The sequence below is a fragment of the Chlamydotis macqueenii genome, chromosome 2 (assembly GCF_036417535.1).
Source record: "Chlamydotis macqueenii isolate bChlMac1 chromosome 2, bChlMac1.mat, whole genome shotgun sequence".
Lineage (NCBI taxonomy): Eukaryota > Metazoa > Chordata > Aves > Otidiformes > Otididae > Chlamydotis > Chlamydotis macqueenii.
Window position 1 is genome coordinate 159438384 of NC_141557.1, and position 18934 is coordinate 159457317.

Sequence of the window (18934 nt, forward strand, 5' to 3'; positions counted from 1 at the left end):
CACCTCAGGGCTGATTCGGTGATCCTAACCCATCACTTTTTCCTGCCCATGTTTCTCCCTTCCTGCACTGCTCTACAGGCTTTGGGGTCCATCCTGTGAGGTACCAAGTTTAAAGCTGGACTCACTAGACTTGCAAGCCTGCTGGCAAAGATGTTCTCACCTCACTTCATTGGGAGGGTGACATGAAGCATGCAGAGCTAGAGGACAGGGAAAGACTGTTCATTAAGCAGCAGCAAGAGTTATGAAAATCTAAAAGAGAAAACTGAAGCATAAATACCTTCTTGATGCTACCCGTAGCGAAACCTTTATGTGTTTCCTATGAAGAATCCCTTCTGCCATCTGAATAAATCTTTGTTTATTCTTCTAGAAACAAGGATCACCTGCACGTGACCAAATTCTCTGAAATAATTCTAAACATATTTGGATTTCTGAAGTCAAAATGCAGATGGGACAAATCAATGGAATACTCTGAAGAGTAATAATCTACGGTGGGTCTAACCCAGAGCGTGTAAAGACCACAAAGAGAAATAAAGAAGTTTAACCTGCCCTTCATCTTTCACCTGGGCAACATGACTTTTCTTAAGTCAATGGTTTGAAAATTTCAGGTACAAAGTTTCAGCAAAAAGATGAAAATCTTAAAGCACTCTTGTAACAGACACATCACTCTAGAAACTTCAAAGAACACTCAGCAGAGATGCTTTGATCCATGAGTCAGGATGCAAAGAAGGTCTCTGAAAAAAAAATAGAATTTTTATTTTAAAATATTTAGAAAATAAGAAGAGAAGCATAATTTGAAAATATCAGCCACCTCAATACACATGCTCCGTCTGTTCAAATCTGGTGTTAAAACAAACCCCAGTTGTTAAGCTGATACCAGATGCCATCTAACAGATGCTAAAAAAACAAGGGAGTATATTCTTCATTTCAGTGATCTCAATACACCTATAATCTCAAAGATACACTACATTACATTACTGCAGAATTCTTAATTGAAATGGCATGGCAGTAAGCTTTCTCATAAGAAGGTCTATTTTCCTAATAATTTCATTCCAGAAAAAAATGTACAAAGGTTGAATTGAATAATACGCTGTGTTGTCTTTACCTCCTGCCTTTAGCCCTCCAAGAGTATAGGAAGATTGATCGTGTTTTGCAATCCTTTCACAAATAAGCACTGAAAATCTCATCACTTGAAACCCCGAATATTTCAATGGATAAAGACCATGGAAAATTGACTTTCCATACTGGAAAACATTTCTGGTGCTCCTCAAGACATACAGATAGATCCTGCCATCCTCATCCTTGGTGAACTATTTTTGGCCCTCACAAAAGTTTCAGATAACTGACTTTTCACTGCAGTCTATGTAATCCACAGACTTAAAATCTGAAGCCTTTGTTTATGTGATGGTTTCATATGGTATCAACCAACGCATTAAGAATTCAAGGAATTGCAAGCTAAATAATACAGCCTTTCCCTTGCAAACAATGTAAGATTACTTACAACAAAGCTGTCTGAACCATCTTCTCCAAGATATACATTCCTCTTCTCATGCATATGCTTAGCAGAGAAAGAATAGTTGGAGAGTTCAAAGTAGTTCAGAGATGGAAGACACCAAAGAGATCGCTTGGTCTTACCATTCAAAAGACTTTTGCAAAAATGCCCTCTCTAGTAAGAAATATAAGCAACTATATCCCTTTGTATTTTTGCACGTACTTTTTATCTCTTGGCTGCATTCAGGCTGGCTTCTGAAGGAAAGCAAGGCATCTGCCATGAAGCTATCCATCCACTTCTCCGTGTGTCTGTCCATCAGTACTCCTGAAATAAATTTTTCTGGCCAGTGTCAAATTGGGAGGACAGATGTCTCAGAAATGAAGCTCCTCAAAATTAGTGGAGGTGAGGGGATGATTTTTTTTTTTTTTTTTACTGGTTCACATCTAAATGTTGCTGTAAGATAGATTTAGATGAGATATTTGAAAAAATTTTTTTACACTGAGGGTGGTGGAACACTGGCACAGGTTGCCCAGAGAGGTGGTGGATGCCCCATCCCTGGAAACATTCAAGGCCAGGTTGGATGGGTCTCGGAACAACCTGATGGAGTTGGAGATGTCCCTGCTCCTTGCAGGGGCGTTGGACTAGATGACCTTTAAAGGTCCCTTCCAACCCAAACCATTCTATGATTCTATGAAATAAAAGGATGAGAAAGACTGACTCTAGCTGGGGCATGCAATCTGGAAAACAATATACACATTTCTTCAAGAATTTTTAAGCACGCATGCAATTCATCGCCTTGCCTTAGGAACAGAGAGAAAATTCATACCAAATCTTAAAAACACAGAAACTAATGCTGGCACTACATTTATCACACAAAATTCACGCATTTGGTGAATTGGTTTTCTATTGGTTTCTAAGGTACTGACTTACATGTCAGCCATGATAGTTTGGGTATCAAAATTGGGTTTAAATCCAGAACACAGAATAGATGTAAACAGCGTTGCTCAGCAACAGAAATGAATGAGGACGGATTTTTACACCTTGACAAAATTATTAACAACTATGCATTCAATTCCAGCATAAGACACCAACTATGCTATCAAAGAATATTTCTATCTTTCCATAACACACACATTTTCTAAGGGAGTTCTGGGTAAATAATGACATTTTTTCATAAATGGAACTTTTTCTGGGATGTTGCTTAGGGAGCCTGGACAGAATCAGGCACTAGGAATCTCATTTATTTCTTAAGTCTTAAGTTTGACGAATCCTGTGCAGCTAACTTAATAATTAACAATGAAAAATAATTTCAGATCACTACATAAAAGTACAGTTAAAAGCATAAAAAAAAAAAAGCTCTAAAGACAAACCATGATTTGATTACCACTCTTTTCTCATTTCCTACCACCCACTATCAGATAAATTTGAGGATGATCTCAGTGAAAAACATAAATCTCGTGGAAGATGCTGAGTATCAACACATGGCTTGGGGGGCTGCTGGCTGCACAGAACGTTTCCCTGATGAAAATCATTTAAAAGTGTATTTTTGACAAGCCAAGCATGAGATTTTTTTATGGAAATTATGAAGTTTACAGCAACGCCACTGGTTCAACCCTATACCGAATGTAATTTCATATTAATAATCATAAGGCAATATTTTACTGCATTTAGAAGGATTATGGGGATTTTATGTTTACGATGACTAAGTCACCACACAAGTCTTTCCTAAGCCTTAAAAAGGCTACCCAAGATTAGATATATTACTAAATCTGAAAAGAGGGCTTGGAAATAAATTATTCTAATAGGTTCTGATTTGCTCAAATGTAATTATATATTTCAAAACTCTCTAAATCCAGCTTCATGTATTTCTTCATGATTCAGTGACTCGGTCTGGGGGAGAATAGAAGAATTTGACCCTATAAAACTACTACTCATGGATCCTAACTACGCTTCCTCAGTTCCCTAAAAGTTGGGAAGAACACACAGGGTTTGTGGCAGGCTCAATGACTCAGAAAAAGCCATCACAGTAAGACCCAAGCATCGTCTAAATAATATACAGCACAATTAACCTTAAACAGTCTATAATTATGATAAGCTTCACAGTTCTAATTACTTTTCTTTCCAGTAACACTGCTACAAAGTGAGTTGAATTATAAAATAAAATGTGTCATAGGGCATCTATTTATATATTTTTAAAGCAAGTATTTATGAAAGGATATAATTTTCCAGCAAATATCCAGCTTGTTATTAATCTCCAGACCTTTTGCTTGTTGCCTTTCTTCTTCCAGCTGCTTTGCATTTGCAAACTGTGTCCCATCAGTAGGGGATTCTGGGAAGCTCTCAAAATTGAACTTGTCGACTTGGATAGCCATACTGCAGCAAAGGGAAAAGAAAGAGAAAAAAAACCATAAGATTTTTACTGTAACAATTTTAGAGGTATTACTTCTGCAGAAAATGCAGACTGTGAAACCAAGCACTACAACATATTTGTCTCGGTGGCACCTCGTCTGTGTACTAATGCTATATAAGCCATACAATTTACGATACTGAAAACAGAAGCCTAAGCCTATTGAAGATGGTCAGATTTTTCAGGAGTCATCAATCAACATCTTAACGCCTTTGTGAGCGGTACGCAAGACATCTGCTTTGCAGTTGCAACCAGTTGACCTCATTGTGGTTCTGCAGAGGTTCATCTGCATTCAGTCTTGGTGTGTAAATGCTCCTGCTGTGCTTAAGACTTGAGGAAAAAAAGCAACAAGACGGGGCGAAATGCTGATGAAGATACTATTTAAAGTAGTTTATTAATCCCAATCTATACACAGAAGTGAAGTAAAATATTATACACAAAAGTGTCTCCTGAAGTGAACAGCAACACACTTAGAAAGTTACGTGTGCTTCATTGGTTTTAGAAGTCACCTTCCTAAATTTGCCTTTAAAAATTTCCTTACAAAATTCAGGAAGAAAATAAAAAATAATCACAGAATCACAGAATAGTTCGGGTTGGAAGGGATGTTTAAAGGCCATCTAGTCCAACCCCCCTGCAAGGAGCAGGGACATCTCCAACCAGATCACATTGCTCAGAGCCTCATCCAACCTGGCCTTGAGCGTTTCCAGGGAACATCTTAAACTAGATCAGGTTGCTGATCTTTTTGTTTGAGAAGATACTTGCATCTTGCCTAATGTATTTTCATTAATTACAGGCAATATTAATTTCAATATTGTAGTATAATTCATTGGTAGTAAATGGTTAAATAATTCCTTTATTAAATGTACAGTAAGGCATAAAAGCAAATTAAATTAAATATATTACACTATAATGCATACTAAATACTTATACGTAGAACTAGAATCACTAATCTAATATAAAAGGCTCACATCACATGAAATGTGGTTATAGCAGATCTAATATACCGTGCTGCCAAAACAGCTTTAATTTCCTGAATCATCTGAAATAGAAAAATAATTAGGGAAGAATTAAAATATATTGCTCTTGAGATGACTTTGCACTTCAGAAAAACAGAAGAGCAAGCAACAGCTTTGAAAACCATTCATGATGAAATGCAACTACAATGTAAGAAGGGTATTTCAGAAAAAAAAACCACAGGATTACTATTTTTCCTTTATCTGTTTCTACATATAAAGAGAGAAACATATTCCGTAAACGTTGCCAAAAAGAAAACACTATTAACAAAAGTCAACAAGGAAGGGCTTTAAAATCCCTCCAGACCAGAAGAGATTTTCTATCATTAGCATTAATTTAAGAGAATCTTGATCCTAAAAAAAAATAGGAAAAAATACACAGCAATTACAAGAGCAAGGAATAATCTAGAGCATATGAAGTTTACTGTGGAAAGATGAATTCAAATGACCAAAAACTGACATCTCAGAAGAAGCTGTTCATGTTCCAAGATGACCTTAATCATTAAAAAGGACAAATACGGCACCGAGACCAAGGTGGCACAACTATTGTTTCTGTGAGCTGCCTCTTCTGCAGACCCCATCTCTGCTGATCTTCACACTTAAAAATGAAAAAGGGGAGAGGAATTAATCTATTCCTCTCTAAGGGGTGTTTTTGTTTTGGCCATTTTTTCCTACAACAAGAGATCATTAAAAGTTCATTTGTATGCAAAGACCATCAAGTGCTGGACATATAAAAAAGCTAACATGAGCTACAGAAGTGTATGGCAGTAACTGCAGGAATCAAGCCAGAAATAAAGAATTGAATGAAAAATACCTAGATACAATCTTCAGACTGGATTTTTTTTTAAATATTTTTCCTGGGTTTTGCATGGGCAATGCATGTAGAAGAGAGAGAGACGCAACTAAGAAAACATTTCTGCCTTTGTTTCCGAGATTACTCCACCACTGTGGTACATAAGCAGACGCAAACTCCGTACTTATTTCTATTATATACACTGTACTGCTTAATTCTCACATAAATACTCAGAGTTAGTTACCTGTACTCGTATTTTGACAATACATTATCTTAGTTTCTAAACAGTCAAATGTATTTACAATCCATCTCCCAATGGACCTGGAAAACAGCTCTCATCTAATTATTGCGCCACACTTTTCTAAGTGAATGATGAATTAGAAAACCATTCCTATCTAACAATATTTAATATTTAATTGAGGATTTTCAGATCACATTCTTCTGTTAATGGATCATTACTGGCAATATGGTAATTATTTTTTGGGAAATTAAATATGCATGTACGCATTTTTTTCCCCAACATCTACAATAAATCCACATCAGCTTCGGGAATACAGCCTAGATTCCTCTTAACAGCAGTTCATCGTACAGGTCTGCTTGAAATAACTTTTACGAAGCTCTAAGTTATGGAATACTTGGGTAAAAAGGGCTCCTAGCACGCAGAAACTCCACTGATTTTTCAAATTTTTTAACCCTCTTTTATTTATACAGTGACACCTCATGTCACATAAGAAGATGCAAAACCACCCCAACAACATAGTTGCCAGCTAGAAAGGGAAGAGGTCTGAGTAGAAGAGAACTTCGGAGAGAAAAATATTACACAAAACAGTATTTTGAATCGAGCTGCAGACAGAATAAATGAAAGCAACAGAGATAAAATAAATTTTTCCAAGACTACAGTTACACTCAAAGTAAAGCATGACAAAATTAAATCCTAGCTCTTTTTCTTAAACATATATGCCTTTCATCCTCAGTATTCTTCTTCCTCTTGCGCTAAAAATATTCATATCGAGTTTTGTCTCTGCATTTTTTATCAATAATGTTGCTTCAGTACTTATTCCTCAGCCTATGGAATGTGTAGTAGATTGGAAGACTTTACATGAAAATCAAAACAAAAATAAATACCATAACCTAAATCAGTCACTCATCCTTAAAAATTTACCCCAACACAAACACAGCTGCTTCGCTTTACTTTTAGCACACGGATTGCTCCAATCTCAAAAGATGCGTTTCACCACGGAAGTCTTAACAAGTAGATGAACAATTCCCGAAGCCAGTTGACTGAAGGAGAAAATGGATAAACCAACTTAAAAAAAAGAATTTTTCCATTTTTAAGTGATCTGCAGAGATCCCACGGGCTTCCCTAAAAGAAGCAGAAGCCAGCGAAAGGCAGCCTCTCGACCATTGCCCAACTTTGTCCCCGCGCTCTGCATCAAAATAATGAAACTGAAATTTATTTTAGCCATCTTTCTCCGCTTCTGTCTGCAGTTCCTTTACAACCTGCTTCTTGTCAAGAGTCCTCTGCAGTTCTTTCCTCCTCAAATTTGCCCTTGTTTGTTGCGATATACAAGAATCTATAGAATCTATACAGAAACAAGTAAGAAAAGACAATTTGGATGGAAACAGATATTCAGTTATTACCAATAGCTCGGATAGCGATAGCTCACGTCCAAGGGTAACTCTGTACACAGCACCTTGACCTTCACAGCAATTACATACGAGGGAAAACAGAAAATATCTTAAAACATAGAAGTTTCAACATGCATTTATTCCAGGAAAAGGGACTAGTATTTCTTTTTAACCTTCTTTGCCTCGTGAGTAGCTACCCAAATTTCCTACAAGAAGAGTTTTCAATAAATCATGAGATATTTGTATTAAAATGCTGCGTTATGTAAAAAATACTTAATAGCCCATCCTGCAAATGCAAAACAGGTTTTGTTTCTCTCTGGCTAACCTTGCTTGTGCGGGAGGAGGGATAAAGTAACAACAGTTTCCATGAATAATGAAACAATCATGGTTTGAAACGACGGGATTTTGTCATGAAAGGAGCTCAAGCCGTTGTGACAGCTACTCAGACAACCAAGCATTGTTACGGGGATGCAAATTATTCAAATACAAATTAAGTGAATGGAGAGGAAAAGGTCAGCTCATTGGCAATGCTGATGATACGTCTGCATGGTATCATCCCAGGTCACCTGTCAGGACAACTTACAGGGAAAAAAATGACAAACCTTCCGATGGTGCAGCAGACATTTCAATGACAATTATCTAAAGTCTTAGGAAAGTAACGGTACAGAATTATTAAAGACACCAGGCAGTTCATTTCACCACTTCTCATAAAACAAGTTTTAACTTTACGGGAAATATTACTCTTTACTGACAACAAAATGCACACAGAAAGGACTTTGTATCAAGAAAAAAAAAAAAACCTTCCTTTAAATGGTGTCATGACTGCTCCTGAGCCAGTGCATTGCACACCCCTCTTCGCTAAAGCAGTGCCAGTTAAAATTAAGCCACACTGACAGTTTCACAGAAGTGGCAAGTAGCAGATAAAATTAATAGGTGACAAATTCAGGAAGGGAGTATTGCCTGTAGCGCTACAAACCCCTGCCCTTGCTCCTGGCAGGAGAGCAGGCAGGTGCCCAGGTGTGTCCTATCCCCAGTGATGATCATGGCTCTTTTGATGTCCTCATCTTGTACAAGAGGATGAATCTATAAATTGAAATTAAATAAGTCACACTCGCCAAACAAAACAGGGTTAAAAGCAGGCACGGTATTAAAAGCAAAGCAGCAATCTGGTTAACATAACTAGATTTTCTCTTTCATTAAGTAAATAAAATACTGCTGCTTAGGTTGGAAGAATGAAATCTAGAGACAGTCCTTATTCAATTATCTTTAGGAAGAAACAATATAACAGGAACTCAAAAACTCTTCCTCATACCTATTTAAATACTATCATCCACAGATGAGTTTGCAAGCTGTTTCCATAATGAAGCTGAAAGGAGGCAGTTGGAGACTTTATTCAATATTATGCTTCCTGTTCACCCTCCTCTCTTATCTGTGGGGACACAGAGCCAGATCATTTTGCTACTACTTACGCAAAATGCTTATGTATATGAATAGTCCCTGTAGAGTCCATGATTTTAAATTTCAGGAGAACCTAGAAGTGAGGATGATACTCTCAAAATAATGATACTCCAAATGCGTAAAGACAAGTCTACTTTAAAAAAAAAAGAAGCTTCACCTGATTGTTTCATTGTTCAATCTCAGTATTAGCATTTTTATAACATCATGTTTCAAGTACACATGATTCCACCCCAAACACAAGTTTTGCAGCTGATATAAAAAATGGTAGAGTAGTGCCACCCTGGAATACGATAATTTATAGGCAAAGAGGACCTCAAGAATGAAATCTCTTGTGAGAAGAATAGATATGTATTGTTACATGAAAACGAGACAGTAAAGTAACCCAAATTAATATATACCTTGTGCTTACTTCTAATTATTTCACTGCTTTACAAGCACAACCCGTATTTCATTCACTACTATAAAATACAACTGTAAAAATAAGGAGCTCAAGCGACCCATAAGTAATGATTTCTCCTCCTGGCCTAAAATTGACTTCATAAAGAAAAAGGATTGCTTTAATAGCTGAACTATGCAGAGCAAAAGATAAATTTTTCCATTAATCTTGGAAAGGTCAATTAAATTTAAAAATTTGCATTGAGAACTTAATTATTTATTTAAAATAATTGAAGAGGAGATAAAAGTCAAACTATAGTGCTGAAGTCTGTAAAATCCAACAGCTTGTACTTATCTGATCCACAACATTTCAGATGATAAAAAGTTAAACTGGGAAAGAATAGTTCCACTGTACATAATGTAATATCTGGAAACGGAACAGCGTTAAGAGAAAGTCAGCTACATAAATCTTGGGTTTAAATGAGATGATACTATGCATGCTGAGAATCTGGCTTTTTAATTCGTCACTTCAAATCTGAAACCCATAAACTGGAAATGAAGAGGCATAACGATTATCTTCAACTGCCTCCCATTTAAATAATTTGGACTTCTATGGCAATCGCCATGCAGCAAAACTGTTAGCTACTGAATGAAACAAGAAATTTAAAATCACAATAATAATGGTAATAGCCTACTCTATAAATACACCGATTTCTATAGGGGGTGTAAGAAAATAATAATCAATAGTCATTCACTCATTAGGAAATCTAGAAAAGCCTACGCATGATGATACTTGAAGACTGAGCTGAATATCCTCCCTCTATTTATTGCAGTTGAACTACGCAAGGATTGCAATCCTGTCACTATCCAAATAATTCCACACTGTACATCCTACCTCCCTCTCAGCGAAATAAATATAAAGAAGTATATGTTCTATTCAGTTGCTCATTTGTATAATTCAGTATTGCCTTTATATGGCAGAAAGTTCAAAAGAAACCATATGTAAATTAAAAATGTGGAATTTGGTGGCAGATACAACAAATAAGACCATAAAAACCTCATTCTACAGTCATGCCTAGTCATTATTCCAGCTCTCTCAGTCTTCTCAGGGAAAGATTAAGAAGATTTCCCACCCAAAAAAAACAAAGAGAAAAATACAGTGGAGTAAGGCAAGCATTTCTGTTATAGTCAGAGCATCTTCTTCAGGTAGCCTCAAGTGGAGGAACCAGGTACTTGCCCGCTCCAACCCATACTTTCCTTCTGACTCAGTGTACACCTAGCATGGGAACACAGAACAAAACCACCAAGTGTCTCTGCTTTTGGAACATTCCAAAGAAACCAGAAACATTGGTAAGGAGCACTGTGATCAGGAATCACCACCAGATCACTTCACAGCATGGTCTCTGTCCTGTCCCAACACGGACGGTTGCTGCTGGTCCCAGGGCACAGCGGTATGGTACCCATGGAGTTGGGTCTGTGTAGGACCTACATAGCACACCAAGACCTTCAGAGGGGTCTCACAGCGTCTTGCACATGATAAACCTGAAACATCAACTCGCTTTCTCTTCAGAAAAAAGGCTAAAAAATCTCCAGTAAATCACGGAATTCATGGCCATGCTCCTTTTTTAAAGGAATATGACCATGACATGTTGCACACACTTGAAAGGTCATCTTCAGAGGTGATAAAACCAAACTCACAATCCTCAAAACTAAACAGAGTGCTCAAAACACTAGAACAGCCTATACAACTGAGAAATCCCTCATGCATCCCTCAGTCCATCTCAGTGACTGCACAAGAGGAAGTGAAGTGACACAGAGCTTTACATACAACTTTTTTTTCATAACGGAAGTGCAGATTTTTCCTAAAGAAAGTGATCCAAACATTTTTGGGGTCAAATGATAGGATGTATGAATGCTTAGTGCGCAAGCGTACACATTTCACCACAGACTGTCACGTCAAGATGCAATTAGACTTCACATTCACAGTGAATTCTTCATTTCCAGTCTACTTGCTTCTTTTTTATGTACAAAGATAACATTTGCCCTTTTCCCAGAGCACTCCAGCAGAAGTTCACCTTGAGATTATTTACTGTGATAAACAAATTCTTTCCAAAGTCATTGTTTTCCCAAACAATTTCCCTTCCTAGATGTATAACCTGTACACCTCTATCACACGTGTGACCTCCACATTTTCAGGATTTCTTACAAACACAACAGCTGTTCAGAGCACTCCTTGGTTATTTCCTTGAAGAGTCTCATATTCAAGTTAGCCCAGTCCATGGCCTTTAAAATGTTAATTTTGCCACAGCCTCATTGACTCTTTTGGTATACAGAGTTAAACAGGTTTTATTACAGATTCTCAAGTCCCAGAAGCAAGTTTTGTGGATGATGCCACACTTAAACTAGCCTGCCAAAGAGCAAAGTTGGGAGACAGTAAGGATGCACTCAGTTTAAAACACAGAAGCATCAGTACAACAGTGAACATCTCCCACCATGGCAATGTGGTCCATGAGTTTTCATCTACAGAGCTCATTGTGGAACTATTAGCAGGAATAATGTTCAAAAAGATGAGTGAGACCATAAGACCATCATGCTCCCTAAATCTTAGCTCCTAGTGCGTAAGCTTCACCTGAGGAGGTGAACAGGTTCCACAGAAGTCAACTGCTCAGCACTATTAATAAAAACTATACACATCTCACTCACACACACAAAAGATTTTCACCTGAACAATATTTTTTCTCACAAAAAAAACCCCCCTGTATATATAAGATTATGTAATACTTCCTCCACCAATAACACCTAAGCATCTACAATGAGGGTTGTAGAACACTGGAACAGGTTGCCCAGAGAGGTGGTGGATGCCCCATCCCTGGCAACTAGGGATGTCTAGGATTGTCTTCACTTGTATCTGAGCACAATTATATTGATTTAGCTTTGTGCATTTTGACCCACATATTGCTGTATTGCATTAGTTGTCTGTTTTTTCTTGATGAGTATATCAAAAAACGAGCACAGCTCTAGAACACCTAAAGGGGGCCTACAAGAAAGCTGAAGGGGACATGAAGGACATGTAGTGACAAGGCAAGGGGTAACGGCTTTGAACTGAGAGTGAGTAGATGAAGACTTAGACTTGATATAAGGAAGAAATTCTTCACCGTGAGGGTGGTGAGGCACTGGAAGAGGTTGCCCTGAGAAGCTGTGGATGCCCCATCCCTGGAAGTGTTCAAGGCCAGACTGGATGAAGCTTTGAGTGACCTGGTTTAGTAGAAGGTGTCCCTGCCTGTGGCAAGGGAGTTGGACTAAATGATCTTTAAGGACCCTTCCAACCCAAACCATTCTATGATTCTATGAATACTTTGTTATTTTAGCCAAAACTCAATTGCAGTAACTTCCCATTTGGAAATCGCTCTATCTTATCAAATAACTGCCCTGCCCTCTTACTCAATGAGCCATGAGCACGAGCTCCCATGGGAAAAGGCAGTGAAGCCAAATAGCCACCAGCCTCAGATGTGAACACTATAGGTAGAAATTCAGTATTTCTTTAAGTATTAAAATGGAAAAAATAGTAATTTTGGAGTTGTCTGCCATATTAACCTACCTCAGTCAACTACGTTGGTATGGACCACACATTATACACGGACACTCGATTGTGCAGCCCTGTTTGCGTGCCTGCTTAATGTCCAGGCAGCAAGAAAACCATCTTCAAAGAACCAAAGCAAATTTAAAAACTCCGTTAAAATCAAACTAGATCATAGAGATTTTTACTTTTCTTTCCTATGGCTCAGAAATACTTTGAACATAATAGTTTGAATTTTAGAAAGGAAAATTTCATCTACAAGCAAAGTCAGGAAGCTTTGGCAGAACATGCAGCTGATGTAAAGGAACCCAGAGATACAAACAGGATTTTTGTTGCCACTAGTAAGACAACATTTCTTATCATTTTCATATACACAAAATTCTTACATGAGAATGGATTTCTTCACTGCATTTGGAGGAAGTAGAGGGAAGGGGGATTACAAATACTACAAATTATGAGCAGTCAACTAACGGTCTTGGAGGTAAAGACACCTTGGTTTTGGAAGACTTCCAGACCACGCTTGGTTATCATGGGAATCACAAAGCCCCCAGCTGAGGAACAATTTAAAACAAAACTCCTGAATTATGACCTTTCAATTAAAAGTTCACACTTAAGGTATAATTTAGAGTATGCCACTAATTTTTTTTTTCAAAATTTTAATTATTTTTAAGATAAAGTAATCCTCTTAAAATGAGGAATATTCTATCAGGATTAGGGAGTTGTTTAATTTTTTATCTCAGTACTTCACTCATGTCTATTTGAAATAATGCTTTAAAAATGTCTGGCTTTAAAAATATATATTTTTAGATTAATCTTTTCAGTGCCTCATAAACTGAGAAAAAAATATTTCAAGTAAAAAAAAATTAACTTGATATTATTTAGAAGCTTTGGTAAGGTTTTAAAATATATACATTTTGAAGGTGGGGCTTTTTTTAGCATTTGTTTTTAACCTAAAAATGTACAAAGTCTTTTCATTCATCTAAATCTAAATTTTATGCACTATGAAAAAAAATTCTAATCAAAATTCTGTGAGTTTCTGTTTCTTTGCAGCATTCCTTTGTAGACAATAAAAGCTCAGATGATGCTAACTAAATTTCTGCAAGACATGTTTTCCTTTAAAAAAAATGCAAACCGCAAGGTAAAATTCAAATGTACCAAAATTTAAAAAAAAATTAACTTGAGATCTTTTTTATGAAAATTAAATATACTTTCCACTCATTTACTAGATTTTGCTGACTGTAATAGCAACATGTAGGCATCTCTAGATTCAGGCATCCATTTCAAACTGAATACCAGTTTAGGAACCAGCCTTATTCTCCACCATTAAGGGGAAAAAAAAAAATCAACATATTTTCACTTCTAGCTTATGAGACAGTTAAAATTCTCTTGTTTATAGACCATCAACTTTTGTTTTTTTTTTTTTAAATCATCCTGTCCAACCTGGTTCCCAGTTCCTGCAAAGAAGCCAAAACACCCAAACCAATACAGAGAGGGGCACATACATTCACACACACAGTGTCAGGCCAATCTGATAGTTTGGAAAAAAAAAATTCTTTCCCATTTACAAAGAATAATTTAACACAGCAAATCCCAGAGTCAGATTATCCCCAAATTATAGGCTACTACCACCAAATTGCACCCCAGAATTGTGCAGTAGTTTTATAAACCTTCCCATCCACAGTTGAGAAGCCCCCAGTGCTTCTGATGTGCTAAGTTGCTCCGAGTTATTCAATTACACAGGTATAAATGGATTAAAGGGTTAACATTAAAACTGGAAGCATATATTAGTAAAATTGAGTTTATGTATCCTATACTAAGCAAATAATACTATAAATATACTAAGGAAAGATTACACAGTCTGCTTTGTTCTAAAACTAAGCTTTTCATACGCAAGATTTCCCTTTTTATTGCTTACTATTCTCCATTTCTCTTCTTCCGTACAACTAAGAGACGCCATCGAGCAGTAAATCAAGGAATAAAGCCACAGAGATTTTTCACTCCCATTTATTCCCACTGAGCCTCCCTCAGGGATATACAAATTGGAAATGGCTAAATTATCATCTAATAGGCAGAAACAACGTAGGCGAGATCAATTAAGTAAAAGGCAGAAAGTTGTACTACACATGTAATTAAATGAAATTCTTTGACTAGACTGCATTAGAATCATTTCCCAAAAAGGACAAAACTTGACTTTAATCAGCGCACGACACATTGCACGACATGTCACTAAAATAGCACATTAAGAGTTTTTATCTTACTAAAAAGAGCAGTTTTCTTAATTGTAAATCAAGTTACTTCCAGGTGGTAGGAAATGGGCGAAATAGCAGCATTCCTTCCTAAATATGGATGACTCTAATGATGCATAATTGAGCACAAAGTCATAATAAAGTAGGTTTTTTGTTTTGTTTTTGTTTTTTAAGCTGTAATATCCTTCAAATAGGTACCTACACACATTTTTTCAGTTGGATTGTTCTCTTACAGAAACCCATACGCTATCACTCAGGAAATCACTAAATCAAATCATCAGCTTAATTGCTAACTATAATGTGAGTGACAATACGTAGGGATAATTCTGGCTTGTAATCACAAACATCATCAAAAACAATAATGCACTGAGGGGGGAAAAAAAAAAAAACACATTTATAATCTTTGGGGCTCTTCACCTCTAGCCATTCTCAGCATTGAGCATTGAACTATTGCTCGTTGCAGGCACTGGTTCACGTGTACCCAGAGCTCGGTCCTTGTGCCCTGCATGGTCCAACCCTTGGCAGGTGTCTCAGGAGCTGGAACACAGCAGGGACCAAAGCGATGCAGTTGTTCAGCAAACCAGGGGGGCAAACAGTTCATAGAATCAGAGAATCACAGAATGGTTTGGGTTGGAAGGGACCTTCAAAGGCCATCTAGTCCAATCCCCCTGCAAGGAGCAGGGACATCTCCAACCACATCAGGTTGCTCAGAGCCCCATCGAACCCGGCCTTGAACGTTTCCAGGGATGGGGCATCCACCACCTCTCTGGGCAACCTGGGCCAGTGCGCTACCACTGTCATTGTAAAGAATTTCTTCCTAATATCTAATCTGAATGTACCTCCCTCTATTTTAAAACCATTACCCCTTGTCCTTTCACAGCAGGCCCTGCTGAACAGCCTCTCCCCATCTTTCCTGTAGGCCCCCTTAAGGTACTGGAAGGCCGCTATAAGGTCTCCCTGGAGCCTCCTCTTCTCCAGGCTGAACAGCCCCAACTCTCTCAGCCTGTCCTCATAGGAGAGGTGCTCCAGCCCTCTGATCAGCTTTGTGGCCTCCTCTGGACCCTCTCCAGCTGGTCCATGTCCTTCTGATGTTGGAGGCTCCAGAACTGGACACAGTACTCCAGGTGGGGTCTCACCAGAGCAGAGTAGAGGGGCAGGATCACCTCCCTCGACCTGCTGGCCACGCTTCTCTTGATGCAGCCCAGGATGTGGTTGGCCTTCTGGGCCGCAAGTTCCACAAACCTGAGACAACCTGTATACCCTAAGCCGAATCTGTATTTTCCATCAAGTAATTCCCAACAAATCACTGTTTACCTATGTCTTTTTATGTTATATTTCTTTAGATAATACCATTTCAACAGCAAATCTGTGACCTTCTGTCTCAAGAAAGTTCCTGTCCTGTTGCAATACATTTGCCAAGCAGGCTTAGAAACCCTGGTTAAATCATTATCATTATTTCACTATTGGAAGTATCAGGTTTTTGTTTATTTCATACACGTACACAAAGTAAAATGGAAGACTTAGAAAGGAAATAAAGTGATTTGCTTTCTCAATTGAACAGTTTGGAAATGCAGAAAACAAAAAAAAAAAGCCAAGTGGTTTAAATTGCATTAGGAAAAAAAAACCATAACCAGTTTATATCAAAAGAAGAAATAGCTCACTATTAAAAATGCTAGATTTTTTAAAATATTAATTATTTGTATAAATCAGTTCCTGTGCACAAGGGATCAAAACCAAGTGAGTTTGTGCAGTTGACAGCAGCACCGAGAAGAGCAAGAGGCCCCACGAAAGACAAAAACCAGGCCTTGTTTTGGCCAGTGTGTTCTCAGTACAAGCAGTACAGACACAGCCAACTGTCTGATGTCACCGTGTGCTTGGAAACAGCACTGTGCAGGAGGCCAGCCTGCCCAGCCTCTCAGATAACGCCAGATAAAAGACAAGAAGCTCTCCTTCAAAATTACAGACGGCCGGCTCTTTCCACAAAATGAGACCTAACATCAAAACACAAGAGAGGATACAAGACATTGACTTGAACACACAGAGAACAGCCTGGGAAACAAACAATCAGAAGTACTGGCGTGAATATTCCTCACCTGTATTTAAATTCTACAATTAAAGCCTGCGTATGGGTACTTATTGCCTGTTGTCATCATCTCATCATCACTGATCACTCCGTAACTTACTTTCATTAAATTCTCAGTTCCATATTAAAGAGGTCATGAGTCTGAATAATCTTAATTAAGTCTTGTCCTTAAGTCACTGTGTATCCAGAAAGAAAATAAGCGACAGCAAAAATAAGCTGCTAGTGATGCCCATCTTGAGATATGCTTTCCACCGATATAAAAAGAGGAAAAAAAGAAAACATTGGAAAAGTGTGATGTATCTGTTGGGCATGGTAGAGTTGCTGTAGAACGAGATGGGGTAAAGGCTCCTCACGAGTAATAGAAAACACGTCAATAAGGAACAGTTTAGAGCATTATTCCCAGAAGACAGCACAGTCTATTATTTAAGCCTATGGATATTTTTAAAAACATCTCAATGTCTTAAGACAAACTTCCCTTTCTAAGTTTACTTTAGTACTTCCAAGTCTAAACCCAAACGAAAACCAGGACCTCATCTCCCAACATCCAGCATGACGCATATGCTCCCCTATCTTTAAATTAATGTTTCTGAACTTCTTAACTTTCACCTTTCATTTCATTTTACATACATAATTTGCTTTTCCCTGTAGTGAATAATGAATAACAGACAATATAGGGTATAATGGCTAGGAATAAATCTAAACTGAATTCAGGGCGGGAAATGCAACTGAATTGTTCCGTTCATGTCAGGATCCAAAGCAGTTAAGATCTGATCAAGCAGCTAAAAAGACAACACATATAACAGTAATGAATATCAAATATATAAGAAAAAAAAACTCCAAAGATTTGCAAGTGCATGGAATTAATAATGATAAAATATTTACTACATCTACAGATGTCGCTGCATTCTTTTACTCCCGTTTCTTCCAAAGTTCAGTCGACTTAATAATGCAATTTCTTTTCTAAGGCTGAAAATTTCTATTGTTTCATGATTTTTATTGTCATAAGGTTTTCTAGAAACATAAACTACTCTTCTGTGTGACATCTCTAGGATCAGTATATTTACTAATCTCAAGGTACAAAACCATTTTGTGTTTTGATGTACTCCATTTATTTCAGTGAAGAAATCATCTATTCTCAATCTCAGGTCTATTAAAAATTAAAATGATTTTTTTGTAACACAAAAGTTTTCTCAAAAATATAGACCAGTCTTTGCATAAAACTTTAGCCCCATCCATAAATCCTCACTGCTTAAACTAAGTTACCTTGGGGGATAATCATGTTTAACAGGCACTTACATTCTAAAAACCCATCCTATGGTTTATTGGGTCAGTGACTCCAAATCAAATTTCTTTCATTTATCATTTAATTCCTAATCCCCACACTCAGATTATTTATGTTTATAATCTTTTTCCCATCCATCACTATCAACAAGGTTCTCCAAAGTCTCTCCTGTGCCCAGAAGTGCAAAGCAAGGTCAGAATTTGGCCAAGTAATTAGAATAAAGTTAACATTTCTACAGATAACACATGGTCCAAGCTAGAACAAAACTCTTTGTTGTGTTCTTCCACTCCAGAGGCTAAACAGTTTTTATCTATAAATATGGAAAAGGAAGGTTATTCACCAAAAACTGTAAGTTCTTTTAAGATGCCTGGTCCACTTCAATGTTTATGTAGTGAAGTGGCCTCATCTGTATGACATCAGCTACTTCTTTAGCCTTAGACTTAGCACCTCACTCAAGCTATGACCCACCCACGTGCTGCTGGATAATGACCCAAAACAGGATAGTGTACTTCCCTCACCCCCATCAGCTTCTCTCATTGTCCAAATCAAATTCAAAAATAAAAAATGAGACTGATAAAAGGA

The 18934-nt window shown here is 37.5% G+C and overlaps 1 protein-coding gene across 4 annotated transcripts in view; it reads right to left on the reverse strand.

The window, feature by feature from the left end:
• Positions 1-18934, reverse strand: part of TRAPPC9 (trafficking protein particle complex subunit 9) — a 482809-nt gene that overhangs the window by 269223 nt on the left and 194652 nt on the right. For all 4 annotated transcript variants that reach the window (XM_086741312.1, XM_086741311.1, XM_086741313.1 and 1 more), the window contains one exon: positions 3709-3862. In XM_086741312.1, the coding sequence (XP_086597438.1) occupies positions 3709-3862 (154 nt within the window). The remainder of the gene's footprint in view (positions 1-3708; positions 3863-18934) is intronic.